Here is a 27,607-nt window from a genome sequence, read left to right as displayed (position 1 = left end):
ACCTTGCATACTGAAGAGGCAGTGCCATTTACAAACCAGAGGACACCAGGATCTGCAGAGCAGAGCATACGCAGCAGGGAACTCTGGAAATCCCTGGAGCTGGGGACCCAGCTGAGCCCTAAGCCCCAGACAGCCCAGACCCCAGTGCTGAGAGCAGGATTATGCAGAATAAGCCCCACTCAACGTCCTGCCTTGAGAATTTCTATGTTCACCCAGTGCCCAAACCTGCCCCCGTCAAATTCCCTGCAGAGCCCAATGGACATTCCCCTGCACCTGCTCTCACCTGCTGCTCCCACACTCCAGCCTCTCGCTGTCCCAGCTGGAAATCCTCTGCCAGGGACACAGCCTGGGCGCAGGTTTCCGGATGACGTACCCAGACCCAGCTCTGGATTTCCTCAGGCAGGATGGTCAGGAACTGCTCCAGGATCAGCAGCTCCATGATCTGCTCCTTGGTGCGGATCTCCGGCTTCAGCCATCGATGGGAGAGTTCCCGCAGGCGGCTGCAGACCTCTCGAGGCCCTTTGGCCTCCTGGTAGCGGAACTGCCTGAAGTGAAGGCGCTGCATCTCCGTGCTGATGTTGCAGCCTCGCAGGATGGCTGCCTTCACCTTCCCGTAGTCTCGGGCCTCTCGGGCATCCAGGCTGCTAATGGCCTGTTGGGCTTTTCCAGTGAGGGATGGCAGGAGTCGGGTCACCCACTCTCTTCTGGGCCAGTGGCAGGCTTCAGCCACTCGCTCGAAGGAAGCCAGATAGACCTCAATGTCATCCTCTGGCTCGAGCTCTGGCAGCTGAGGGTTTCCCAAGGCAGGGTCTGGAGCGGATACAATTTCAGGAGAGGTCTGTTGGGCCTGCAGCACCTGCCGTCGCTGGGACATCCCTTCTTGTGGCTCCCTCTTGACCTGGTGTAGTCTAATCCGTGACCATCGGGGAGTTACCGTTATGGGGGGTGGCACCACGGGATCTTTTGCAGCCCACTCGGATTCCTTCCCCGGTCCTGGTTCCACAGGATCTCGCTTTTCCATTTTCGCTTTAGTGGGCCCCACCTGCTGCAGCCGAGCCTGGACCTGGAGGTGCAGGGGCTGTTGGCCCACCTGCTCTGCAACCGCTCTCTGTTTTGGGGTTCGGCCTTTTCCCAGCTAGGGCCTAAGCTGCAGTTCTCAAACCTGCTTCCCTCCTTCGGGCCCCTCTTGGATACACCGGGGAACCTGCAACAAAACAGTTCATGGGGATTTTCCTGTGTGACGGGAGAGTGACCCACAACACAAAAGGTAAAAGAGCCCCTGCCTCAACTTCCCCAAACACCCCCTGGCCTGTTCCCCCCGCCCCTCGCCTACCCCCGTTTTCCGCAGGGGCTCCCGACACAAAGAAACGCGGCGGCTCCTTCCCCAGCAGGGACAGGCAGACAGGAACTCCCCCCGGCGAACGCAGGGTTAATCCCCGCTTCGCACGGCGCGGACTGGCCACCATCGCTGTCAGTCAGCTGCAGAGGCGGCTTAACCCTTCCCGGCGGCCCCACGGCCGGAGCTGGCGTCTGAGCCGAGCTGCGAGCAGGGAGGGCGGAGCCCGGCTGCGCCGCTCGGCCCTGGGGAACTGGGCGGTTCTTGGCCGGGGTCCGGCCCTCGGCGCCTGGTGCTGCCAGCGCCGGGCTCGGCCGGCTGCTCACCGATGGGCTTTGCAATCCCCGCCCGGCTGGGGGGCTCGTGTGACCGCGGCTGAAACAGGCTGCGGGGAGGAAAGCAGGCGCTGGGGTGGGACCTGTCGCTGCAGCCCTTTGCCGGTTCCGTGCCCCTTGCAGCGGGTGTAACGGGACAGGGGGAGTCATCACAGCCTACACATGTCAGGCTGCTCGGGACCTCGAGAGGTCATCTAGTCCAGCCCCCTTTCCTCCCAGGCAGGCCCCAGTGTCCCTCCGTCACCCGCTGCAGGGCTTTGTCTAATGGGGCAGACTGAATGACGGACTAGTCAGAGAAGGAAGGTTTCATTGCCTAGCCACTAGTGCTAGGTGCCTGGGCAACAAAGGAATTGGAATGGCTCATGTGTGAGCGTGCCTTGTCTAGTTGGTATTCCTGACACCCGAGGGGGATGATTCCTGGGGCGGGAATGCTGAATCCATGGCTACAGCCTATCTGGGAAGGATGGAGTGGGCAGAGGGGGAGGGGGTACTCTATGTCCAAAATGGGATTGTCTGTTTCTGAATCATTGATAACACGGAAGAAAATGATCTTCAACGTTTATGGATCAACGTCCTAGCAGGTAACATACAAGATGCATGTTAGCTGGTGTCGGCTACAGCCCCTGTAATCACACTAGGGTATTGGATGAGTAGCTCCTCATGCTCTATAACAGGGCAGATTGCCCCTTTGAGCGCCTGGAGGCGGGGACAGGGAGCAATCAATGCTGTTATGGAGGGAAGCTGATCAGGCAGATGCTGGGAAACAACTAACCCAGCTGACCAGCACCTAGCACTTGGGTCTGATTCCTAGCTTGAGGCTATAAATGAGGACGAAGATACCTGAGGGAGGCAGGGCCCAGGAGAGAGCTGAGAGTGCACTCTCCTGGGGCTGTATGTGAAGACTCTGAGAGGGTGAACCCCCTGAATTGAGGGAGGTCCTGACCCTTTAGCTACAGGAGACTGTTGCGGTTTGTTATTACTCCACACTGCCTTTTTGTTTGTATGTTGGAGAATAAACAGAGCCTTGAGGAAAGGGCTACAAATGGAACTGAGGGGGGCTGACCTGCCCAGGCTGTTAGCCAGAGCCACCAGCTGCCACGCACCAATGTATAATGTATAGTAGAGAGAGAGAGAGACTGTGTGATCAGGGGGGACTTTAATCTGAGAAACATACAGCTGGAAGTCTCATGCTGCCAGTACTAAAACATTCCTGGAATTTCTGACCATTCCAGCTGACAATTTCCTAAGTCAAAAAGTGTTGAATCCAACATGGTGGAATTATATATTAGACCTCATCTTGACACAAAGAGGAACTGATCACAGAACTATTAGTTAATAGTAGCTTAGGTACAAGTGGTCATGGTATGATCACATTTATAATGTGCAAATAGAATATAGTCCAGACCAGTAATTATTCCAGACCAGTAATTATATATATATATATATATATATAAAATGCTTTAAAAGAGCCAGTTTCACAAAGCTGCAAACAGTTATGAGCCAAATCAGCTGGGAGGAAGAATTTAATTGGAAAAACTTGAATGATGATTGCAACTTGTTTAAAAACACTTTACTGGATGCCTGAAAAGCCACAATCGAGGAAGAAGGCCATATTGTTTAAAAAACCGACATGGTTTACAGGGAAAGTGAAGGCACCTATAAATAACAAAAAATGATAGATCCCACATGGAAGAAAGAGGAAGTTGATACTATAAGTCAGAAGCTAGGAACTGTAGAAAATTGATAAGGGAGAAATCTGTCACTAGCAGAGTTTAGGAAAATAAGGAGGAGGTTTTTTAAAATATAGTAGGAACAAAAAGAATCCTGACAGTGGTATCGGTCCCTTCCCCGATGGAAATGGTAGAAATATCAGTAACAATACAGAAAAGGCAAAAGTATTTAATAAATATTTCTGTTCTGTATTTGGAAAAAAAAGATGATATAGTCTCCTCATAAGGTGATAACACTCTTTGGATTTGTACAAGATGGAACACTACCAACAGTGCTGCTTAGTGAGCAAGCAGGGGTGTGGCAGGTCACCTCCCAGTTGCAAATATCATCCTGTCCTTCAAAGCCCCTTCAAGGGTTTCCAGTCCTTCCTTTTAGTATAGGGACTTTGGGGGATCTGGGCCCTCGAATGGTCAGGGTCTTCCCCAGCTGGGTTCTTCCCCAAGGTGAAGACTCCTGTTGTTCTCATGTCTTCTTGGAATGAGTAGGGAAACACGGCCCTCTCCACCTCTCTGTGATGCAGGGCCCCATGGTGGGCAGTTACGCTCTGCACCTTGGGGTGCTAATCAGCCCCCTCCCCCAGCCACTTCCTAGACAAGTCTCCTTTTCCCCACAGCGTAAATCAAAAAGTCTCAGGTAAAATCTCTGACCTGCACAATCAGTTCTCTGCCTCTTTTTTTGTAGGTTTGCTCAAGTCTCTGGCAATGAGCTCCTGGACCATACTTCTCTCAAGAATTTTGAGCAGCTATCTACTCCCTTCCATTGCCTGCCTCCTTCTGAGCTGCTCTGCTTCCCCTTCAAGCCCCTCCTCCAGGCTGTTCAGGGTTTGCAGGTGTGGTTATGGGAGGGCTGCCTGGACCCGGAGCTTTTCCTTAACACCTTGCTCTTCAGTTTAGGGTTTGTACGTGTCATCATACCATTCCACTAGTATCTGACAAGGGTGTTAAACAGCAGCTACTAAAGTTAGACATTTTAACATCAGCAGGTCCAGACAACTTGCATCAAGAGTTATAAGAGAGCTGGCCGAGGAGCTCACTGGACCATTAATATTGATTTTCAGTAAGTCTTGGAACACTGGGGAAGTTCCAGAAGACACAAAGAAAGCCAATGTTGTGCCAATAATGTGTAAATGGGATGACTGATAATTATAAGCCTGTCAGTCTGACATCACTCCCAGGCAAGATAATAGAATGGTTGATATGAGACTTGAGTAATAAACAGTTTAAATGGGTTAACATAATTACAGTAATACCAATCAACATGGGTTTATGGAAAATAGATCCTTTGAAACTAATTTGATTTTTTTTATGAGATTACAAGTTTGGTTGATAAATATAATAATGTTGATGTAATATATGTAGACTCCTGTAAGACATTTGACTTGGTACCACACAACATTTTGATTAAAATTCTAGAACAATATAAAATTTAGCCCACATTAAATTGATTAAAAGCTGTCTGATAGATCTCAAAATGTAATTATAGACATGGAATCATTACTGAGTGGTTGTGTTTCTAGTGGGATCCTGCAGGGATTGGCTCTTGGCCCAACACTATTTAACATTTTTATTAATGACTTGGAAAAAACAAAATCATCACTGATGAAGTTTGCAGATGACACAAAAATTGAGGACATGGTAAATAATGAAGAGGACAGGTCACTGGTATAGCACAAGCTGCATCGCTTGGTAACCTGGGCACAATCAAGCAACATGTATTTTAATATGGCTAAATGTAAATGTATCCATCTTGGAACAAAGAATGGAGGCCAGACTTACGGGCAAGGTGAGGGGAACGGACTCTGTCCTGGGAAGCAGTGGTACTAAAAATACCTGGGGGTTGTGGGAGATAGTCAGTTGAACATGAGCTCCCAGTGTGACACTGTGGCAAAAAAGGCTAATGTGATCCTTGGATGCATAAACAAGGGAATCTTGAGTAGGACAGAGAGGTTATTTCACCTCTGTGTTTTGCTCTGATGCAGCTGCTGCTGGAATACTATGTCTAGTTCTGATGTGCACAATTCAAGAATGATGTACATAAATTGTAGACAATTCAGAAAAGATCCACAGGAATGATTAAAGGATTAGAAAACCTGCCTTAGAGTGATAGACTCAAGGGGCTTAATCTATTTAGCTGAATCAAGAGAAGGTTATGGGGGGACTTGCTCACAGGCTAAAAGTACCTACATGGGGAGCACAGATTTAACAAAGGGCTCTTCAAGCTAGCAGAGAAAGGTAGAACATGCTCCAATGGCTGGAACTTGAAGCTAGACAAATTCACACTGGAAATAAGATACACATTTCTAACAGTGAGGGGAATTAACCTTTAGAACAATTTACCAAGAGTTGTGGTGAATTCTGCATCACTGACACTTTTTAAATCATGATTGGGTGTTTTACTGCAATATCTGCTCCCAGGAATTATTTTGGGAAAACTTCTCTGGCCTGTGCTATACAGGAGGTCATGCAGTCTTAGGACTTAAGGCCAGAATTGACCACCAGGCCACCAGCACCACCCAGCACCCACACACTAAACTCATTACCTGAAATTAGGCCAAAGTGTTACAGCCCTTAGGAGACTCAACTATTACGTTGCACAGGCAGATCATAGGAAGGACCAAGGTGCATCAGTGCCTGAAGCCCCCACAATGGCAGAGAAATGATTACATGAGATACATCCAAATAATTCTGGCATGTGACTCACTCAGAGGAAGCCAAAGGCCAAGGCAAAGGAAAAAAACAAAAACCTAAGGTCACTGCCAATCTGACCTGGGGAAAAATTCCTTCCTGACCCTACATATGGCAATCAGTTAGACTCTGAGCATGTGGGCAAGAACCAGCCAGTCAAGCACCTGAGAAACAGAATACCCTAGTGTCCCATCTCCAGCCATGATGGAGGATGCTTCAGAGAAAGGGGATAGCAAAACCCTTCCATGATACATGTGGTGGTGGGGGGGGGAATCCCTTCTTTACACCTACAAGTGAATTGCTTTATGAAGTGGATGCACGCAAACAATATGTGTTTTAATATAGCCAGCTGTACATCTAGGAGCAAAGAATGCAGGACACACATACAGAATAGGGGACTCTATCCTGGGAAGCAGTGTCTCTGAAAAAGCTTTTGGGCTCATGATAAATAAGCAGCTGAACATGAGCTTCCAGGGCAATGCTGTGGCCAAAAGGGCTTGATCCTTGGCTATCAAGTAGATGTACAGTTTGTGTTACCTTTGTATTTGGCACTGGTATGACCACTGCTGGAATACTGTGTCCAGACGTCCATTCAAGAAAGATGGTGATAAACTGGAGAGGGTTCAGAGAAGAGCCATGAGAATGATTGAAGGGTTAGAAAACCTGCCTTACTGTCAAAGACTTCAGGAGCTCAATTTATTTAGCTTAACAAAGAGAAGGTTAAGAGGTGACTTGATCACAGTTTATAGACTTCTACATAGGGACAGTGCATAAATCCTGTGGGCTGGCCTCTGTAGCTCCTGCACCAGCCATCACAAGGGCGTTAGTTGGCTTTAGAGTGAGCCTGTAACTCTCTGGCTTGGGCCTCAATGAAGAAGAGCTTCTGAGTCTCCTAGACTCTATTAGGGCAGTAATGGAGCCTTCTCCTCTGCCTTGGCCTTCATCCCCTTCTTCCTCCTTGCACTGATCTGTCCAAGTACCCCGCTGTGGTAGGAGATGTTAGATAGAGATTGCTCCTCTGCCTGTGAGTGGGTGGACTGCTTTGCCAGTGGTGTCTTGTAGATACACCTCTCCTCTGTAATTCTTAGGCTCTGGCTCCACAGTGACATAACTGGCTTATGCCCAGGTCACTTGGTGTGTGTGGTCATGCAAGTGACTGTGCTGTATGGAGGGTGCTCACACTGAGATTGAGAAGAGGTGGAGGTGTATCTCTCTGGGGAGCTCTCAGATTGAATCAGATGTCTCATGGGAGGCCAGTGTCCCACATGGAGGACTGGGGCTGAGCGTAGGAGGTAAATGTTGGCCTGGCCACCTGCAGTAAGGCCACCTCCTGTGTCTGCTGTTCACCCAGCATGTGTCATATCCTCATGGCCCATATCAGGGTAACAAGCCTTATGGATAAGTGGGAAGCGGCAGATGTGGTATATCTTGTCTTTAGTAAGGCTTTTGATACTGTCTCGCATGACCGTCTCATTAACAAACTAGGGAAATACAACCTAGATGGAGCTACTATAAGGAGGATGCATAACTGGTTGGAAAATTGTTCCCAGAGAGTAATTATCAGTGGTTCACAGTCATGCTGGAAGGGCATAATGAGTGGGGTCCCTCAGGGATCGGTTCTGGGTCTGGGTCTGTTCAATATCTTCATCGATGATTTAGATAATGGCACAGAGAGTCGACTTATAAAGATTGCGGACGATACCAAGCTGGGAGGGGTTATAAGTGCTTTTTTTTCCATAGGAAATGATAGGATTAAAATTCAAAATGATCTGGACAAACTGGAGAAATGGTGTGAAGTAAACAGGATGAAATTCAATAAGGACAAATGCAAAGTACTCCACTTATGAAGGAACAATCAGTTGCACACACACAAAATGGGAAATAACTGTCTAGGAAGGAGTACTGCGTAAAGGGATCTGGGGGTCAGAGTGGATCACAAGTTAAATATGAGTCAACAGTGTAACGCTGTTGCAAAAAAACCAAACATCATTCTGGGATGTATTAGCAGGAGTATTGTAAACAAAACATGAGAAGTAATTCTTTCACTGATTAGGCCTCAACTGGAGTATTGTGTCCAGTTCTTGGGCACCACATTTCAGGAAAAATGTGGACAAATTGGAGGAAGTCCAGAGAAGAGCAGCAAAAATGATTAAAGGTCTAGAAAACATGACCTATGAGGGAAAATTGAAAAAACTGGGTTTGTTTAGTCTGGAGAAGAGAAGACTGAGAGGGGACATGTTAAGAGTTTTCAAGTACATAAAAGGTTGGTACAAGGAGGAGGGAGAAAAATTATTCTTCTTAACAGCTGCGGATAGGACAAGAAGCAATGGGCTTAAATTGCAGCAAGGGCAGTTTAGGTTGGACATTAGGAAAAACTTCCTGTGTGGGTGGTTAAGCACTGGAATAAATTGCCTAGGGAGATTGTGGAATCTCCATCATTGGGGATTTTTAAGAGCAGGTTGGACAAACATCTGTCACGGATGGTCAAGATAATACTTAGTCCTGCCTTGAATGCAGGGGACTGGACTAGATGACCTTTCGCGGTCCCTTCCAGTTCTATGATTCTGTCACTCAGAGCTTCCCATCCACTCTGACCAAGGCCTGGTAGGAGCCCCTTTCCTCCCTCATCCTTTTCTTCATGATCAGCCAGGAGAGTGAGACTGTTTCAGAGTTACCTTGCCCATTTTATCTTGAGTCTGATGTTATTTGGTATTTCCTCACACTCTTGTGATTTGTGGCATTTACACTATGCAGAATGGCCACTACCTCCCTCTACTTTCAACAGGGATGAAGACAAACTGCCCTCAGTCAATCTGGCCACACTTTTCCTACAGCCTTTGCATGCAGAAGTGGTGCTGCCCATAAGTCAAAATGGCCACCATCTCCCAGTGTTTTCAATGGGACTGAAGCCAGAGGTTAGGAGTGGGTCTGGGGAGTCCCCCTTGGAGATGCTGACCCGGAGGTTCATAGAGTCTTTGATTATAAGGCCAGAAGCCAACGTGATCCTCTTCTCTGACCTCTCGCATAACACAGGCCATAGGACTTCCCTGAACTAATTCCTGTTTGAAGTAGCACATTATTGCTTGTGCACTTCCAGTTAAATGTTGATCCTGGTACATTCAGGCTTACTCAGGGGTGGGAGACTCGCATCCCAGCAGGAAAATTCTGATTTAAAAAAAAATCTCATGATCTTCAGCCACTCTCATGATTGTTGAATGTTTGGGATTGGCCCTACAGGCGATGACCTCTCTTCTGTCCAGTAGAGAAATGAGTTGGGGCACTTGAGGCCTGATAATCTCACCAGCAGAGAGGTTGTGGTAACTGTAAATACTATTAATAGTCTGTTGCAAACATATGCTCTAACGAATTATTCTGGGGTACAGCCAGCCTTTTCCCATGAATCTTCCAGGCAGAGGGTGTTGTCTCCAGAATACACTGGTCATCTCACAGCGGTGTCCCCTCCACCTTTTCTCCAGCTGCTGCCACTGCTGTTTGGATGCGGAATTTTGGGGCTGAGGCCTGGGGTCCCTGCTGTCCCCTGGAACCTCCCATTTGCCCAATAGCCCATCTCTGGTTCTAACACAGGAACCTGCACATATTTTTTCTCCTTTTTCCTGATGGTGGTGGTTACAGGGTTTCCCTCCCATCCCATGTAACCTACACCCAGGACCAGCAAAACTTTAAGCCTTTATCAGTCTGAGTCAGGTCCCTTCTGATGTATAAGACCAGGGTCTACGTAGCTCCATCTAAAGTTTGGGCACTACAAGAGCCAAGGCCCATAGTGACAATAATGCATCTGGTGCCTCTAGCCCTTGGTGTTCCAAGGTTTTCCCCAGACAGTTTTACCATCTTCCCAGAGTCCCCTTGCTAACTTTTAGTGTTACATCCCCACTCCTGCCAGTACCTGGGGGGCCGGGTGAGCACCCATGTGCTGCTCTGCTGAGCTTCCTGTTTCAACCTCTAATCTGTTTGCAAAGCTATTGTCCCAGTGAGATGGCTTCACACCCTCTTCCTTGCTCCTCAGATATGGCAGAAACCAGCATCTGACAGTCACTTCAGTTTATAGTTGGTCTCATGGAGGACAGGTCCATCAATGGCTATTAGTCAAGACGGACAGGGATGCAATCCCATGATCTGGGTGTCCTTAGCCTCTGACTGCCAGAAGCTGGGAGTGGACAACAGGGGATGGATCACTCAATGATTGCTTGTTCCACTCATTCCCTCTGAAGCACCTGGCATTGGCTTCTATGGGAAGACAGGTGGACCACTGGTCTGATCCAGTGTGGCCAGTCTTAGGTTCACATAGAGTCTCTCCAGGGAGTATCTGAGCACCTGCCTAGAGCTGTGCCAGGAGGAATTCTTAAGAGTCACTCATTTTTCTATGCAGTGTGAACTTTACATGCCTTTCGGCGGAGCATGAGATCTAGCTGCATGCCTCTTCCTATCATGGCTAATCTCAAGGTGTTGCCCTGTGCTTACTGTGTATTTTACAGTGGTGCTCTTTTTTTAAACAGTGAGATAACAATTGGGGATAATTATCATGTTGTAAAATCTTAAATGGAGACAAGCTGCTTATAGTGTTCACAAGGCAGCTGGGTGAGGTCAGAACGATGCCCCCTGCCCATGGTTGACTGTGCCTGGTTTACCTCACAGTAACTCCACTGTGTGTGCACAGCAGGAGAGCTAATACACCTCAATTATCCTACTGTTAAAACCTCCCCTTTTTTGTCAGTGAAGACATGGCCTCAGTGTCCTCCCCTTACAGGGCTTCGGGAGCTCCAGTGATGGGAGTGCAGGAGCTGGACCATGCAACTTTCCCATGTTTGATGCCAAACTGTGGGGATATCTTTGAGGCATTGCACTTGGATCGTCCTCTCCTCCCACCATATTCACGGGAGTTGTGGAGAAGGGACTATGTTAATGTGAAATTGTGAGATATGAGATGGCGTTATAACTGTTAAGTGAAACTCTGTGATGAGATATGTTGTGGCACCAAGAACATGGACTACTGGGTTCCCAGAGACATTGAAGCTGGGACTCGTGGAGGGCCACTCAAGACAGCTTGTTTGGAGCTTTTGGGGGCTTAATGTGAAGATTGTTGGGTGGCTCTGAAAGAGACAGGGAGCAGGCGTGCAGAGGGGGTAGACTGCGATCAGGAAGAGAAGCATGGCTGGGCTGTTATCAGATTAGGCTTTCCCTCCGGCAGAGACATAGCAGGGTTACTGAACAGTATTATGTATATTGTATTTATTGGGGTTAGTAGCTTTTCAAACCCAGGAGACCGAGGTGTAATCAATCAGGTTTTGAAGAGATCTGCAAGGCCCTTTAAACAGTTAAAAAAGCCAGGATCACCCACTATTGACAGGGAAGTGTCCAGAGAGGAAGCGTGGCGAGGTAGCGACCCAGAGAGCGGTGTTGAAGAAGGTGTGCATCCAGGAACGGGCAGGTCATAGTAGGAGCTGAAATTTCTCAGCAGAAGCTTGCATATCTTCTCTGATGCTCTCAGAGCTCCTTCTTCCATCAGAGCTTCTTCAGTCAGTATTTGGAAAGAGAGATAAGTCACTTGCTGGTTAGGGGTTGATGACATAGTGGTAACAATGCCAAAGTCCTGTCTACACTACAGTTTCCACTGTTGCTTCTGCCAATGGAGTTACACTGATGAATTACAGGTCCTCATTTTCCACCTGTACATGAGGCCTATGTGCTGTGTGCTCCTTAGCCCCTCTGGAGCGGCAGGGAAGCAGACATCCAGTCACAACACACAGGACTCACCATCCACAGTGGAAGTCTAAACTCTGGTTTTGCTTTGCTGGCTCATGGAGCCCAAAACTACAGGGTATCACAACTTCTACATGGGAGCAGCAGGACAGCTACTGCCAAGTGAGAGTAACTCTCTCAGGCACTCAGTGTGGATGCAAAGATGCTGGGCCTGCATCAATTCTGGCTACCCTGCTTCTTCTCCCTGCAACATCTTGGACTGGGTTCCTCTGAATGTTGCCTCCCCAAGGAAACGAAGTACTTGTGTGGGGATGGCAAGTGTTCTTCACTTACCAACGTAAATGCTGTAACAGTAAAACTGCCCCTGTGAATCGCTGGGCCACTTATTCCCATGGTTTACTGCTCGCTAGGCTGCAGGGAGAAAAGCAGAGCGGCACTGGGTTGCAGCTGGAGATATAAGGGCTGTCCTTGGATCACGTGTTACTAAGTGTCCTGACGCACACCTTAGCTTTTCCTAGGAGCACTAGATACCTGCCACCACCACGCAGGTCTCACTTTCCACCCCTTCTCCCTGTTCTTAGCCAGAAACTAAACCCAACCAGGGAGACTGATAAAACATCATCACAGTGAGTTGGGACTCGACAGGGCAAGAAGCCAGGGGGACAACAGTGAGAAGGGCAATGGGCAGCTACACAAAGGCCAAATCAAGAGAGTGGATTTAACTGAGTCAAAGGAACAGGGAAAGAGAGGTAATTAAGTGTGCAGAGCTGTGATTGATTGACAAGGAAGGCTCTTCAGTACATTACAATCAAATCAGCAGGAAATAAATAAAAAATACCAGCAATTCAGAAGGGCAACCAATGAGGTAGGGAAGATCAGAAGATTTAAAACTAAGGCCCCAATCTTGCACTGCGCTACACATGGGGACCCCAGTAGCCAGGCAGCACTCCAGAGGAATCTGCCCATGTGGAGCTCCAGTGCAGGATTGGGGTCGTCCGATCAAAATGTCACACCAATAAAACTCAATCAGTGGTTGTGCTGATGGGCAGCTGAGCCAGGGAGCAATGGTGTGGTCTGGACAATGCAATGCACTGGAGACAGGGCAGCAAACAGAAAGAGAGTTAACAGGACAGGAGTAGAAAATGGGGGGGCGATGACTAAATACAGAAGAGTACACAGAGAAAGTAAATGCTTAGGCTAGATAAGAGTCAGCTGGAAGAGCCAGTCAGGTGAGTGGGAGGCAGGGAGTCAATGCAGCAGACTTGGGCCCCGGTTACATGCGGCTGCTGGGGAGAGATGATAGAGGGCTCTGAAGCACTGGTGAGGCTGGGTGCCTCCAAGTAGGGCAGAGTATGGAAGAAGGTGGCCGTGGGGGGCCATTGAGGCAGAACTGGTTGGCAGTGGGGCAGGAGGTAGAGCTGGCCTAATGCCTTCCTCTGGAGGTGCTGTTCCTGGTACCGCTGGGACTGAGGCCTGCCAGCCTTGCCGAGTCTGCCTTCACTACAGAGTTAACTCGAGTTATCTGTGCTCCAGTGACTGCTCTCGAGTGAGCTGAGCTCAGCTGAGAACAGCCACACTGCTGTGCCAACATAGTACAGCGCTATGGCTTCTGTGCACACACATTTCCCAGTGAGTAGTGGGAGAACTTCTGTCCTTTCTGGGCACGCTAGGAGACTCGTGGGCTAGGCACTGGAGAACTAGCGACATGCAAGTGACACAAGCCTGGAGCCACACTACAGAGAGGCTGTGTTAGCAGCTGATGAGTTGTGCTACAGTTTTAGCCTATGCCCCTCCTTGGGCTGGCCAACTTGGGGTCACAGCACCACTGCATCCACTTAAAGGTACTTTATGTGGACGGGACTTGAGTGAGGGACAATACTTGAGTTACAAGAAGTTAATTTACAGTAAAGACAAGCCCCTAGAGTGGCCCTCTCCTCACTAGTTCAAGCAGGAAGGAGCAAATCACTGCTGGGGCAGTTCTGGAATCGGGACACCTCAGAGGACTACGGTGAAGCCCCAGTTCACACCCCCTGGTGTCCGTGATGGGGATGGTTCTGTTAGTGGGCATGGGGCTAGCTTCTCTCAGGCCCTGCTTCACATTCTTAAACACACATGATCAGAGCAGAGCTCTCTGTTGGGAGGGTCTCACTTGTCCATGGCTGCGGCTCTGGAGTGGATTCTCAGGTGGCGGGCCAAAGAGGATTTGTTACTGAAGCTCTTCCCGCACTCGGTGCAGGGGAAGGGCCGTTCCCCTGTGTGGGAGCGCTCATGAATGGCGAGGTAAGCCAGATACTTGAAGCTCTTCCCACATTCGGCACAGGGGTAGGGCTTCTCCTGTGTGTGAGTCCTCTGGTGCATCGTCAGGTTGGAGAGCTGGCTGAAACGCTTCCCACACTCAGCACAGGGGTAGGGCCGCTCGCCCGTGTGGGAGCGCTGGTGCTTGTTGAGGTCTGAGGGGTTCGTGAAAGTTTTCCCGCACTCATCACAGGAGTAGGGTCTTTCCCCTGTGTGCAGCCTCTGGTGTGTAATGAGCGTGGAGAGGTGGCCGAAGTTCTTCCCACATTCGGCACAGAAATAGGGTTTCTCTCCCGTATGGGTTCTCTGGTGGGTTTTGAGATGAGTCAGTCTGTTGAAACTCTTTCCACATTCAGGACAGGGATATGGTCTGTCCTTCTCATGGACTCTCCCATGGGCTGTGAGCGCCTGCTTCTCCCAGAACCTTTCCCCACAATCTCGACATTTATGGGGCTTCTCTGTCCTGTGAATGCTGTTCTGATGGTGAAGGTCCCCTGAGGTCCGAGGTCTCCCCGATGAAGGAGGCTGGATTAGTCTCCTGAATCCACGCTCACATTCCCCTAGGGGATCTGGCTCATTCCCCGCTGGGCTCCTCTTCTGCCTCTTGCAGGCTCTTTCCTGCTCAGTTCTGTGATTATTGCTCTCTCCTGAATCCTGCTGTGATATGCTGGGGGGCTGCAGGTTTTCAGGCCCTTCGTCGTGAGGCTGCTCCTCAGTCCTGCTCAGGATCCTGGCACCTGCTGGATGGAAGAGAGAATCCAGAGATTATTTCATCTCCCGTATTTCCAAGTGGAAGTGGCTGAGGCTCCTCACATCCTTCCACCAGAGAGACCCCCAAGAAGAGCCAGTCAGTCATGCAGAAATAGGGGGCTGTGGAGGGGCACAAGCAGGAAGCCTCACATCCCTTTCTCCTTCCTCTTTTCCCAGGGCCCGCGACAGCTTTTCCTCAACTCTCAACATTTCCCTTTCCCTGTGCTCCAGCCCCTCAATTCCCCTCCAGGATCCCCCTCTCTCTTTCCTCTTCTCCTGACGATAGACCAGGGGTGGGCAAACTACAGCCTGTGGGCTGGATCTGTGGTGCTGCAAGCCCTGGCCACTCCTGGAAGTGGCCGGCACCATGTTCCTGTGCCCTGAGGCGGGGGGGCAGAGGGCTCCTTGCGCTGCCCTCGCCTGCAGGCACTGCTCGTTCTGCCCTGAGCCCCCTCCTGAACCTCGCACCCCAACCCCCCGCCTTGAGCCCCCTTCTGCACTCCACACTCCCTCCTGCACCCCAACTCCCTGCCCTGAGCCCCTTCCTGCACACTACACCCCCTCCTGCCCCCCGCACTCCCTCCGCACACCAACCCCCTGCCCCAGCCCTACATTCATGACTCTGCATGCAATTTTCCCACCCAGATGTGGCCCTCGGGCCAAAAAGTTTGCCCACCCCACCATAGACCTTTCTCTCCCTCACTGCAGTATCCCTTTCTCATTCAGGACCCAACTCATTTGTTCTTTTGCTAATTGATCGCTCTCTCTCTTTGGTTCCTTTGCCCCACTCAACGGACCTGCAGTTTAGGTGACAATGATGTTCCCTACAGAAATCCACTTACAGGTTAGAGCCAGATAAAAAACAAATGGACACAATGAGGTTTCAAAGTGGTGTTTGGAAATAGACCCATTGTCTACTTTCACAATTTTTTTTATTTTTCATTTATCGCAATGGTTCACTTTATGTGAACAAAATATTTAGATGCAATATTTTATTTAAAAACCAAGATGAATAATTTTGTGAAAAATGTCATTAGTGTCAGCAATTATTTGCAAAAAGAGTTTGCTTTAGAAAAATGTCCACTTGTACGCCAAAAATTAAAAAAAGTTTGTTAAAGAAACGTTGAGTAGCTCCACTGAAGATAGTAGGGGGTGCTACTCGCATCTCCTGCTTAACCCGTCCAGGAGACACGAACTGCGACTGTGTTACATTGCAGTGAGCTGGGGTTGGGTGAGTGGCTTGCTAAGATGAGGGTTCCCAGGCTGCCCTCTGCAGTGGCGGGTTCCATCTCCAGGCAGTCTCTTACTACACCATCGACTATGTCAATGCTATCAGAGTTATTCCTGAGCTGAAAGGAGACAGGCCCCAGTTCCTGCCATTACCAGAGATCCCAATATCCCAGAGGGAAAGGACACAGAGTGATCTGAGCCGGAGTAGAGGGCACAGGAGGAATGGCCATGCCAACAGGCTCACCCATCACCGCTAAGGCACTAGAGCCTTACGCTGCCAGGCATGACAGACTGACTGGCTCTGATCAGGCTAGTGAAGAAGCCATCCTGGTCCTGTATGCTGGGGTGAGGCCCCGACCCACCTCCTGGAGAAAGTCTGTGTGAGATTGACAATAGACTGAAGTGACTGTGCAGGTGCTGGATACAGCCAGGTAAATGACACAAGGAAGCAGCTGGAGAATCACCACCTGCGCATGCTGAGACCGTAGGGTCCAGTGTCAGGAAAGGAGAATCTACCACCCAGGTAGGCGAGCAGCAGGAAAGCTGGCAGAGCAGCACCCCTGGACTGGCAGAGGAGGGGATGTAAAGCCAAAGACTGATGGGGGATGGGCTGTGACTGGGGAAAATGTAAAACACTTGGGGAAAAGCTGCCAACCCCAGGGCCCAGAGCCATCACCTACTTTGCTGGCAGCACCTTGACCACTCAGGCTCTGGCTGGCACTGCACATACCCCGGGCATAATTAGTGCTGGGTCCATCCTACCTTGTAAGTGATGGTAAAGCTGTGATTGGCAGAGGGGCACGTGTTGACCATGACAATCCCAGAGCAAGAGGGACCTGCCAGAGAAGGGTCAGGGATGGTGGTCACAGGTGAGGGGCTATTTAACACCAGCTAAGAGGTCTCAGGCTGGCAAGGGCTACCCAACCTGGAGGAGTTAGGCAAGGGGGCGGGGGGGGGAGGACACTCCTTAAAAGCCACCATCAAAACAAGGAAAAGAATCATGAGAGGTTCCTGTGTTAGAGCCAGTGAGGCAGGATATTCATCCTGGACACCAGGGGACGCAACCCATTGTGCTCTTCCTGAAAACGCATTGCAGCTGCAGGCACTGCAACAGGGGCTGAGCAGGGTACAAGCCTAGGACTGGCCAAGCCAGGGAGAACCCATCTGTTGGTTGTAACATCCCTGGCAAGAATATTCTACTTAGACAGCTTCTGCACAGAGCCCCGCAGCTGGGTCACACGGTGGGAAACACATGTGAGCCTTCCCTGTGCTACAGCTCCCACCATTGCTACTCGGGGCGGGGGAGGAGGGTGCCCCAATGACAGATTACAGCTGTGGGGGATTTCCAGTCTAGTGCCGGGCTTGGGTCATATTCCTTTTGGGCCTCCACGATAACATCCCTGGAGCTTCCTGCAGAAATACTCCTCATTCTCACTCAGCCGGCCGGAACCAGGAGAAAATAAGACACCCCCCCATCCCCCTAACTCACTACCCAGAGGAGAGGAAGGGTCCATCCTGCCTCAGACTCCCAACTGAGCACTCAGTCCATCGTTGGGTGAGGGAAGGGGCTTCCACCAGAGCTGGCCAGGATGCATGGGAAACCCTGAATGACATGGACCTTGAGGAGACAGCTCCTGCTGGGTAACACCACAGAACAGGACCCACACAAGAAGGGTTCACATCTGCACTGGCTACAGGGCCACCCAGCTCCCACAGTCCCATCCCCACTACCTGGGCCACTTGTCATCTAGGAGACACCCACTGGCCACCCTACCCCCTCCCCCCCCAGTCTCCCATGTTCTCCAATCCTGCTGGGGAGCCCCCCACGGCCTGAGCCAGCCATTTCCCTGTCGTCCCCACACACACTCAGCCCAAGGGACTCCCTTCCCCATTGTCCCCTCAGTGCCCCAGGAAGATCCGACCCAGGCCCCTTCACGAGCTCGTTACCCATTTCTTGTCCAACTCGGGGCTCCTTTCCAGTGGCGCCTGGCAGCTCGCACTTCCTCAGTGCTGCCTCCTTCGGGGATCCCCATGTGGGATGGGGCTGTGGTTGCTCCAGCTGGATGCTCTGAGATTCCCATAATGCTTCAGGGGCATCCATCTCCTCTGGGGTGACATCCTCAACCTTCACACACACTGTGACCTGGGAACCAACCACATGGGTCACTGGGCAGCCAGGGGCTGGGAGTGAGGGGGAAATCATACCTGAATAGTGCCTGTGGCAAAGGGCACCCTCTCCTCAGACAGAAGCTGCTTTGGCCAGCAGGTCCTGTACCTAATGGGAGAGGTAACAGGAATAGGAGGCTGAGGCTGTGCAATATGAGCCTGGGAGGAGCTTGGACCTAGGGAGACGCAGGCTCCCCAGGACGCCATCTCTGGGAGGTGCTGAAAGAAAGAAGCCATGGCCTGTTACGCAGGACCCTTTGGCAATTTCACTAGTACCTGCAGCTACTACGCCACTCACGTCCTGTGAGGTGAAGCAGCTCGGGAGACACTCCTACCCCATGGACATGACGGCTGCATGTGACACACAGAGGATGGTCAGGGCTGGGTCTCTAGGATCAGGCCATACTGCATTGCCTCCTAACAGCAAACACTAGATTCACACGGAGCCCCAGTCAGTTAATGAGGCTCCTAATCAATTCAGATGTTGGGAGACATCACTGCACTCTCCCAGCAGCTGCAGGTACTAGTGAAATTATTGCCCAAGAGTCCTGCATGACTCTGCATAAGGGAGGCAGTGACATTTATACCCAGAGAGAATGGCAGGGTGTGCAGAGCAGGGAGCTGTGAAAATCCCTGTGGCTGGGGACCCAGCGGAACCCTGAGTCCCAAACAGCTCCAACCCCAGTGCTGAGCCCAATGGAGCACCCTGGACATTCCCCCGCAACTGCGCCTACCTGCTGCTCTCATATCCCCGCCTGTTGCGGTCCTACCTGGAAATCCTCAGCCAGGGACACTGCCTGGGCACACGTCTCTGGGCAATGTTCAGAAACCCAGCTTTGGATTTCTTCTGGCAGGATGGTCAGGAACTGCTCCAGGATCAGCAGCTCCATGATCTGCTCCTTGGTGCGGATCTCCGGCTTCAGCCATCGATGGGAGAGTTCCCAGAGTCGGCAGAAAACTGCCCGGGGCCCCTCGGCCTCCTGGTAGCGGAACTGCCTGAAGCGCTGGCGCTGTGTCTCCATGCCAATGTCACACCCTCGCAGGACAGCTGCCTTCACCTTCCCATAATCTCCAGCATCTCTGGCATCCAGGTTGCTAATGGCCTGCCGAGCTTTTCCGCTGAGGGCTGGCACAAGGCGGGTCACCCACTCTCCTCTAGGCCACTGGCAGGCTTCAGCCACTTGCTCGAAGGAAGCCAGATAGGCCTCAATATCCTCCTCTGGGGTCAAATCCAGCAGCGGAGGCTTTTTTATTGCAGGGACTGATGTCGGCACAACCTCAGCAGGTGTCCGTAAGCTCTGTAGCTCCTCCTGAAGTTGATCTTTCTGATACTGGGACATCCTGTCACACTGCTCAGTCCTCAACTGTTGCCATCCTGTGCGGGACCATCGAGGACTTACTGAGATGGTTGGTCCCAGGACTGGCTCCTTCCCATCTCTCTCCAGCTCATTCCCTGCATTTGGGCCCGTTGGCTCTGCTGTTTCCATATTCTCTCATGGAGCCTGGATGTGGAGACCCAGGAGCTGCTGATCTGTCTTCAGGGACCAGCCTATCTCTGCTGGGGCCTGCGCTCTAGTTCTCCAGCTTGCATCTCTCCCTCGGTCCGGCTGGACACACCCAGGCTCCTGGGGGGGGCTGCAGCAAAACAATTGATCAGGATGTTAATGTGTGATGGGAGAGTCAGAACCACAACAAACAGATGGGAAAAGAGAGACCTAGTCATGATTCACCCAAACACCCACTGAGCCATAACCTCTGCTCCCTGCCCTCCAGCACAAACAGGCCCTGCCCCACTCCACTGCCCAGCCCCATAACCCAGCTCCCTATCCGCCAGCACAGACAGGCCCTCACCCCACCCCACTGCCTACCCTGCATAACCCAGCTCCCTGCCCCCCAGCACAGACAGGCCCTGCCCCACCCCACTGACCAGCCCCATAACCCAGCTCCCTGCTCCCCAGCACAGACAGGCCCTGACCCCACCCTCCATAAACCAGCTCCCCATCCCCCAGCACAGACAGGTCCTGCCCCCACCCCACTGACCAGCCCCATAACCCAGCTCCTCATCCCCCAGCACAGACAGGCCCTGCCCTCACTCTACTGCCCATCCCCCATAAACCAGCTCCCCATCCCCCAGCACAGACAGGCCCTGCCCCCACCCCACTGACCAGCCCCATAACCCAGCTCCCCATCCGCCAGCACAGACAGGCCCTGACCCCACCCCACTGCCTACCCTGCATAACCCAGCTCCCTGCCCCCCAGCACAGACAGGCCCTGCCCCCACCCCACTGACCAGCCCCACATAACCCAGCTCCCTGCTCCCCAGCACAGACAGGCCCTGACCCCACCCTCCATAAACCAGCTCCCTGCCCCCCAGCACAGACAGGCCCTGCCCCCACCCCACTGACCAGCCCCACATAACCCAGCTCCCTGCTCCCCAGCACAGACAGGCCCTGACCCCACCCTCCATAAACCAGCTCCCCATCCCCCAGCACAGACAGGTCCTGCCCTCACTCTACTGCCCATCCCCCATAACCCAGCTCCCCATCCCCCAGCACAGACAGGTCCTGCCCCCACCCCACTGACCAGCCCCATAACCCAGCTCCCCATCCCCCAGCACAGACAGGCCCACCCATCGCCCCAGCTCCCGGCCGCCCCCCCTCACCTCGCCGCCCCGCCCGGACGCAGGGGGAGGCCGGGCCGGTTCCCGGACAAAGAGCTTCCGCCCCGGGCAGCGCAGGGTTAATCCTCAGCGCGAGGATTGGCCGTGATCGCTGTCAGTCAGGTCTTGCCCCGCCCCTTGCCCAGCAGGGCCCGTCTCCGGGAGTGGGGGCAGCGGGAGCACGGCGACCCGGCTCCACGGGGATGGGCCCAGGCAATTCCCCGCAGACCTACCGGGGTGCAAGTGGGGGGTCCCCCTGCTGAGGTGTGGGGGGGCTCTGTGCTGGAGTTACAGGGCTGTGCAGGGGGACTGGGGTTACAAGGGGGGGCTGTGCTGGGTCAGGGCAGGGAGCTGGGGTCCCAGGGCTGGGGGGGCTCAGGGAGGGACCTGGAGGGGCTGGGGGCGATGTACAGAGGCTTAGAGCCCTGCACAAACACGTGTAGTAACGCCTGTACCCGGTGATGAGCTCCCAAAAGCCTAAGAACCGGTAGCACTTCGGCGGCGGGGGTGTGTGTTTGCGTGTCTTCACTCACTCCGGGTTTGTGTGTGTGTGTGTGTTTGCGTGTCTTCACTCACTCCGGGTTTGTGTGTGTGTGTGTGTTTGCGTGTCTTCACTCACTCCGGGTTTGTGTGTGTGTTTGCGTGTCTTCACTCACTCCGGGTTTGTGTGTGTGTTTGCGTGTCTTCACTCACTCCGGGTTTGTGTGTGTGTTTGCGTGTCTTCACTCACTCCGGGTTTGTGTGTGTGTGTGTGTTTGCATGTCTTCACTCACTCCGGGTTTGTGTGTGTGTGTGTGTGTTTGCGTGTCTTCACTCACTCCGGGTTTGTGTGTGTGTGTGTGTTTGCGTGTCTTCACTCACTCCGGGTTTGTGTGTGTGTTTGCGTGTCTTCACTCACTCCGGGTTTGTGTGTGTGTGTGTGTTTGCGTGTCTTCACTCACTCCGGGTTTGTGTGTGTGTTTGCGTGTCTTCACTCACTCCGGGTTTGTGTGTGTGTTTGCGTGTCTTCACTCACTCCGGGTTTGTGTGTGTGTTTGCGTGTCTTCACTCACTCCGGGTTTGTGTGTGTGTGTGTGTTTGCGTGTCTTCACTCACTCCGGGTTTGTGTGTGTGTGTGTGTTTGCATGTCTTCACTCACTCCGGGTTTGTGTGTGTGTGTGTGTGTTTGCGTGTCTTCACTCACTCCGGGTTTGTGTGTGTGTGTGTTTGCGTGTCTTCACTCACTCCGGGTTTGTGTGTGTGTGTGTGTTTGCGTGTCTTCACTCACTCCGGGTTTGTGTGTGTGTTTGCGTGTCTTCACTCACTCCGGGTTTGTGTGTGTGTGTGTGTTTGCGTGTCTTCACTCACTCCGGGTTTGTGTGTGTGTGTGTGTTTGCGTGTCTTCACTCACTCCAGGTTTGTGTGTGTGTTTGCATGTCTTCACTCACTCCGGGTTTGTGTGTGTGTGTGTGTGTTTGCGTGTCTTCACTCACTCCGGGTTTGTGTGTGTGTGTGTGTTTGCGTGTCTTCACTCACTCCAGGTTTGTGTGTGTGTTTGCATGTCTTCACTCACTCCGGGTTTGTGTGTGTGTGTGTGTGTTTGCGTGTCTTCACTCACTCCGGGTTTGTGTGTGTGTGTGTGTTTGCGTGTCTTCACTCACTCCGGGTTTGTGTGTGTGTGTGTTTGCGTGTCTTCACTCACTCCGGGTTTGTGTGTGTGTTTGCGTGTCTTCACTCACTCCGGGTTTGTGTGTGTGTTTGCGTGTCTTCACTCACTCCGGGTTTGTGTGTGTGTTTGCGTGTCTTCACTCACTCCGGGTCTTTGGTGACATTTCAGCAGCAGGTCCTTCACCTGGCGCGAGTGAAGACACCCCCACCCCTGCTGCTGAAGTGCTGCCACGGTGAGTACAGTACAAGCCCCACAGTGCCCATCTCCCCCTCACCCATCCAACCCCAACCCACATCCTGCCCCTGACTGCCCGCCTCAGAACCCACAAGTTTCTCCGCCCCCCTCCCCCACCGGGGTAACAGCAGCAGCCTGGGGCCCCGGGGGCTATTTAAAGGGCTGGGGCTCCCCTGCCTCTACCGCCCCGGCCCTTCAAATAGCTGCCGGACTCTGGCAGTTATTAAAGGACTGGGGCAGTAGAGGCAGCTGGAGCTGCCTGCTATCCCAGGGCTCTGGGCGCTATTTAAAGAGCCCGTGGCTTTCCTGTTTCTACTGCCCCGGTCCTTTAAATAGCTGCAGGAGCCCTGGAGTAGTAGCAGGGCTCTGGTGGCTATTTAAAGGGCAGGGGCAGTAGAAGCAGGGGGAGTCCCAGACTTTTTAAATAGTCCCCCACAGCCCTACCCCAGGGCTCCAGCAGTGGGGCTCTGGTGGCAATTTAAAGGGCCTGGGGCTCCAGACCCTGCTGGGAGCCCCAGGCCCTTTAAATTGCCCCCTGGGGAAGCCAGGCCATCCCTTTAGCAATCGATTCTACACCGGCTTCTAAATTTAACAACCAGTTCTTGCGAACCTGTGTGAACTGGCTCCAGCTCACCACTGCCTGTACTTTAACTGGGGAGGGAGTTCATTAAGAATCCAGCCTATCCCCACCTGGTCCTTATCATGGGGTGCCCTTTGCCACATCATATTGAAGCAGAAGTCGACTCAGAATGTTAAGAGCCTGTGTTTTAAAACTGTTCTGAAGTCCACACACAAGCACACATTGCCATGAAAAATCATCAGGGCCCAGGGTAGGATTTCTGGTGAAAATGGGGTTACTCACTCTCAGGGGTCCAGAGATACAGCACCTGGAGTAAAGGGTCCGTACACTTTGCTTGTTCTCATAATGTTCTTGGCACACAGCTGTGGCTGAATCCATGCCCCTGCACCACACCCCACCAACTAGAGTTTACCCGACGGGGTTTGACCCCAGGTAGTGACCAATGCTCTGTGCCCGGCCAGGGAAGCAATATTTCAGCAGTTACTAGAGGTTTGTGTGACTCTACAAATGGGCTCAAGTGCCATTGAAAGTGATTTGTGCAGGCACTGTGAGACAGGTGCACCAGGAGCCTGGGCACTGACTCTGGTCACTAGCTTTGTGGACAAGCTCAACTCCTGTTATGGTTGGTGGGTGGCTTAGGAAGCCGGGACCACAGTCTATGAATTAAGGCAATGCTGAGGAGCGTGAGTTCAAGTGTTCTGCTCAGCTGGTTTAGAGAATGGCTGATGGGCACATTGCCACCCTCTGCCTTTGTCCTTCTCCAGGGGGCTACTCTTGGAAGTCGTTCCATGGGTGCAGGCTGTATTATAGAGGAGCACTAGGGCCCATTATCCAAAGTGCTCCAAAATCCATGTATGTAGGAAGACTGTCTAGAAAACATCCCCTCTGAGCAAGGCCCCAGCCTGTCTTCATCAGAGATAACAGGCCTGTATTCTTTCTGAGTGTTGGAGGACAGCAGGGAAAATGTCTAAGGGCAGTGTGGGGGAAACTCCAAGGCCTTGTCTTCACTAGGAAAAAGGGTGAGTTGAAGCCAGACTTAGCAAACACGAGATAGCTCAGTGCAACCTGAACTTGAGAATTTCCCTAGTCAAAACACCCCTCTCAGGATTCAGTAGTTGCTTACATCCATCCATCCTTGTGGTAAGGAATCCTTCAGGAACATCACCTCTGTGAACCCCGACTGAGCCTTGTACCAGACTGCTAGTACTGGTCAGAACTAGCATGCAGCAGAGTGGTGTGTGTAATCCAAGGCAGGGTAGGGCTTTGTTAGGCACTGAGAACATGCAGGGGATGAAATGCTCCTCTATTTCCCTGTCACCCCTGAGAAGAGAGGGGAAGCTGTTCTAGTGGCCCTAAAACACTATAGCCTATTACAAACATTATCATAGAGTGTGAGATTTCGAGTCAAGGGACCACTGGGATAATTTACATGACTCTCTGCATGGCCCGGCCAGGAAACGGCGGATCTCCTGCCCACTAGCTGCAGCTGCACCCTCCTCTGCTGGCAGGGCAAACGCTGACAACCAGCTGCAACTGCATCCTGGATTGGCCACTTATCCTACTAGCCCTGCAAGGAGATGAGAGGAATGATGATACAGGATTGTGTAAGACACAGCCTAGGAACCAGCAACCACTTTTAGGGATAGGGCAGGTTTGGTGTGGTCCTCATACCAATTGCGAGTCCCAGGGGCAGAGGAAAGATTGTGTGAGGCTGCAGTTTGGGAGATGTTTCCTTAACTCTGTAGTTGCTGATTTTCAGAGCTGTAGGTTTGGTGACACTCAGCGTGCTGGGAGGGCACTAGGCAACCTGACCTGGGTTTCTGGCAGTGAATTTGGCTCTCTTTCTATCTCTCCATCTGACACCTGCCAGAAGCCCCTCGCACCACACAGGGACCAAATAGTTGCTTTGTCTAAAAACTTGCCCCCTCTGCACTGTTACTACCTGGTCTCATACTGCCCAGCCCAGCCTAGATGGTGGATTGTGACCTGTTGTGGAAAGTGAGATTTAAACACTAGACACTCAAGTGCGAGACTAGAGACTGGTTATTTCCAGCAGGAATGGGAGTGAAATATGGAAGTTTGAGACCGAGAGCTTGGATAAGGCTGGGGTCCCCAGACAGAGAATGGTTGCAAAGCAGGGGAGCCGTCAACTCCTCGGTCTCCAGGTGCAGACACCAGGACAGAAGGTAACTAAAGTGAAAATTGATGCATGGAAGGAACCAAAGGGAGCCGAGAAAATCCACGTAGCCACCTTTGGGCAGCTCCTGAGATGGCACAAGTGGTCAGGAGTGAGGGACAGGAGGGCTTGCTCCAGTGTTGGAGTCCAATTTTAGGAGGCACTGCAGGCCCTATATAGACCCTGCATGAAGTTGTGTCAGCTTTAGCCCTAATGGGGAAACACAAAGCAGTCAGACATAATGCTGGATGAGGCCTTGGCTTCTTTTGAGTGAATGGCTGAAGCCTGCCAGTGACTGGGAGGAGAGAGGGTGACCCAAATCGGGGAATCCCAACAGGCCTACAGGAGCCTGGATGCACGAGGTGCTGGAACCTATGGGAAGGTGAAAAGGGCCATCCTGCAAGGGTGAGACATCAGTATGGACTTGCAGCACCTGTGCTTCATGCAATTCCACTGCCAGGGAGCCTGGAGAGTTTTACAGCCTTTTGATGGCTGAAGACAGATCTGCACCAAGAAGATCACGCCCAGGGACCTGCAGAGGATCTGTAGCCAGGACAGCAAGACACTGAGACATACGAGCAGCAGGTGACAGCAAATTCACAGGCCTCCTTTTGGATATGCAGATCATTTGATCTGCCATCTCTGGCATGGGTACAAGCAGGGGAATTCTCCAAGCATAAAGGGGGTGAGGCTTGTTCCACATAACCAGCTCTCAGCACTCTCTGGGCCTGAGGCCAGACTCCCAGATTAGGAATGTCTTGGAGGTGTTGGAGTTTGTAGTGGCTGATTTACATCCTCCTCCACTTTCACTGGAGTCCCCTCCCCACCAGCCCATTCCTCATCTGAAGTTTCTAATCCCTTGTATTCCTTACGCAGAGCATCTTCCCTCTTCTTGTGGCAACTCACCGAGCGTTTGCAAAGGGACACCCAGCCATCCTGCCCCGACAGCTCAGAGCTGTTTTCCTGGGGCACCCTGGTTTTCAGCACCAACCCCTTGACCAAAGCTATGAGATCTTCTTGGGACAATCTGCCGAACATCTCACCCTAACTGGCAGAGTGGTAACAGCACTAAAATCCTGCATCTTCATCACAGCTTGCACTGCCACTACCGCCAGCGGAGGCGCTGGACTAACGGTGAACTACAGGTCCTTCTTTGCCTGCTGTACCCAAGGCCTGCGTGCAGAGGGGTCCTTAGCCCCCCGGGACTGCAGGAAAAACAGCGTCCAGTCACAGCGCACACGACTTGCTAACCGTGGTGGCAGCTGAAGTTGCAAGTCTGGCTTTGCTTTGCTGGCTGTGGGAGCCCAGTGCTACAGAGTGCGTGATGTCTGCATGGGAACAGCAGGTCACCTGCTCCAAAGCGTGAACTGCTCTTCTGGGCACTCAGTGAGGATGCAAACAAACCAGCCCAATGGCTTGGGCCTGCACCAATTCTGGCTACCCTGGTTCTTACTCTTGTAACATCTTGGGGCGAGTTCCTCCAAGTGCTGCCTCCCCAAACAATCAAACGAATAGCTGTGCACAGGGACAGGCGCTCTTCCATTCTCCATGGAAATTCTGCAATCGTGTTACTGCCTCTGGAGCACCAGGCTCCTTTCTCCCGCCGGGTTCTGCTAACTGGGCTGCACAGAAGGAGCCAGAGTATTATCGTGGTGTAATCTGTTTATTCAGAAGCTGTACACAAGTCCTGTTTCCCTGGAGAGTGGTAGGAACAAAGCAGTGCAGACAGCTCCCTTACACAGAAACTTCAGGTAAGGTACCCCAGCCCTGTTCCGCAAGGCAGCTATTCTGCACCTCTGCTGCTGTCTAGAGCACACAGCCAGCTCTCTGCAAAGTGCTCAGCACAGCACCTTGTCCCATCTAGCTCCTGTGGGCTTCTCCTGGGAAAGCCCTTCAGCACCACGTCCCCTAGGAGCAGAGGGTTTGTCAGATGGCCCTGAAAGTCAGCCCTCCACCCCATCCCCACCCTTGTGCATCGCATCACAAGTCTCAGCCTCACCTCCTGTTAGACTGAAGGGGGGGTGCTGTAGCCTGTCCATTCATTCTAACTCAGTCTGCCATCATC

General features: G+C 52.0%; 2 protein-coding genes across 2 annotated transcripts in view; both read right to left on the bottom strand.

Moving 5' to 3' along the window:
* LOC115641513 (zinc finger protein 629-like) overlaps positions 1-27,607 on the bottom strand; it is a 42,098-nt gene that overhangs the window by 5,911 nt on the left and 8,580 nt on the right. Inside the window, exons 4-6 of the mRNA XM_030544717.1 lie at positions 13,952-14,469; positions 1,498-1,721; positions 284-1,135 (exon numbers count right to left, since the gene is read on the bottom strand). Of these exons, the coding sequence (XP_030400577.1) occupies positions 284-1,135; positions 1,498-1,721; positions 13,952-14,469 (1,594 nt within the window). The remainder of the gene's footprint in view (positions 1-283; positions 1,136-1,497; positions 1,722-13,951; positions 14,470-27,607) is intronic.
* On the bottom strand, positions 18,240-20,973 carry LOC115641764 (SCAN domain-containing protein 3-like). Its single transcript, XM_030545139.1, has 2 exons — positions 20,908-20,973; positions 18,240-19,880 (listed from the first exon to the last, which is right to left on the bottom strand). Exon 2 carries the CDS (start codon positions 19,730-19,732, stop codon positions 18,989-18,991), a length of 744 nt encoding a protein of 247 aa, XP_030400999.1. The 5' UTR covers positions 19,733-19,880; positions 20,908-20,973; the 3' UTR covers positions 18,240-18,988.

The sequence above is a fragment of the Gopherus evgoodei genome, unplaced genomic scaffold (assembly GCF_007399415.2).
Source record: "Gopherus evgoodei ecotype Sinaloan lineage unplaced genomic scaffold, rGopEvg1_v1.p scaffold_35_arrow_ctg1, whole genome shotgun sequence".
NCBI lineage: Eukaryota > Metazoa > Chordata > Testudines > Testudinidae > Gopherus > Gopherus evgoodei.
Note: the sequence above shows the minus strand (reverse complement) of the source record. Positions and strands in the feature narration are given on the sequence as shown.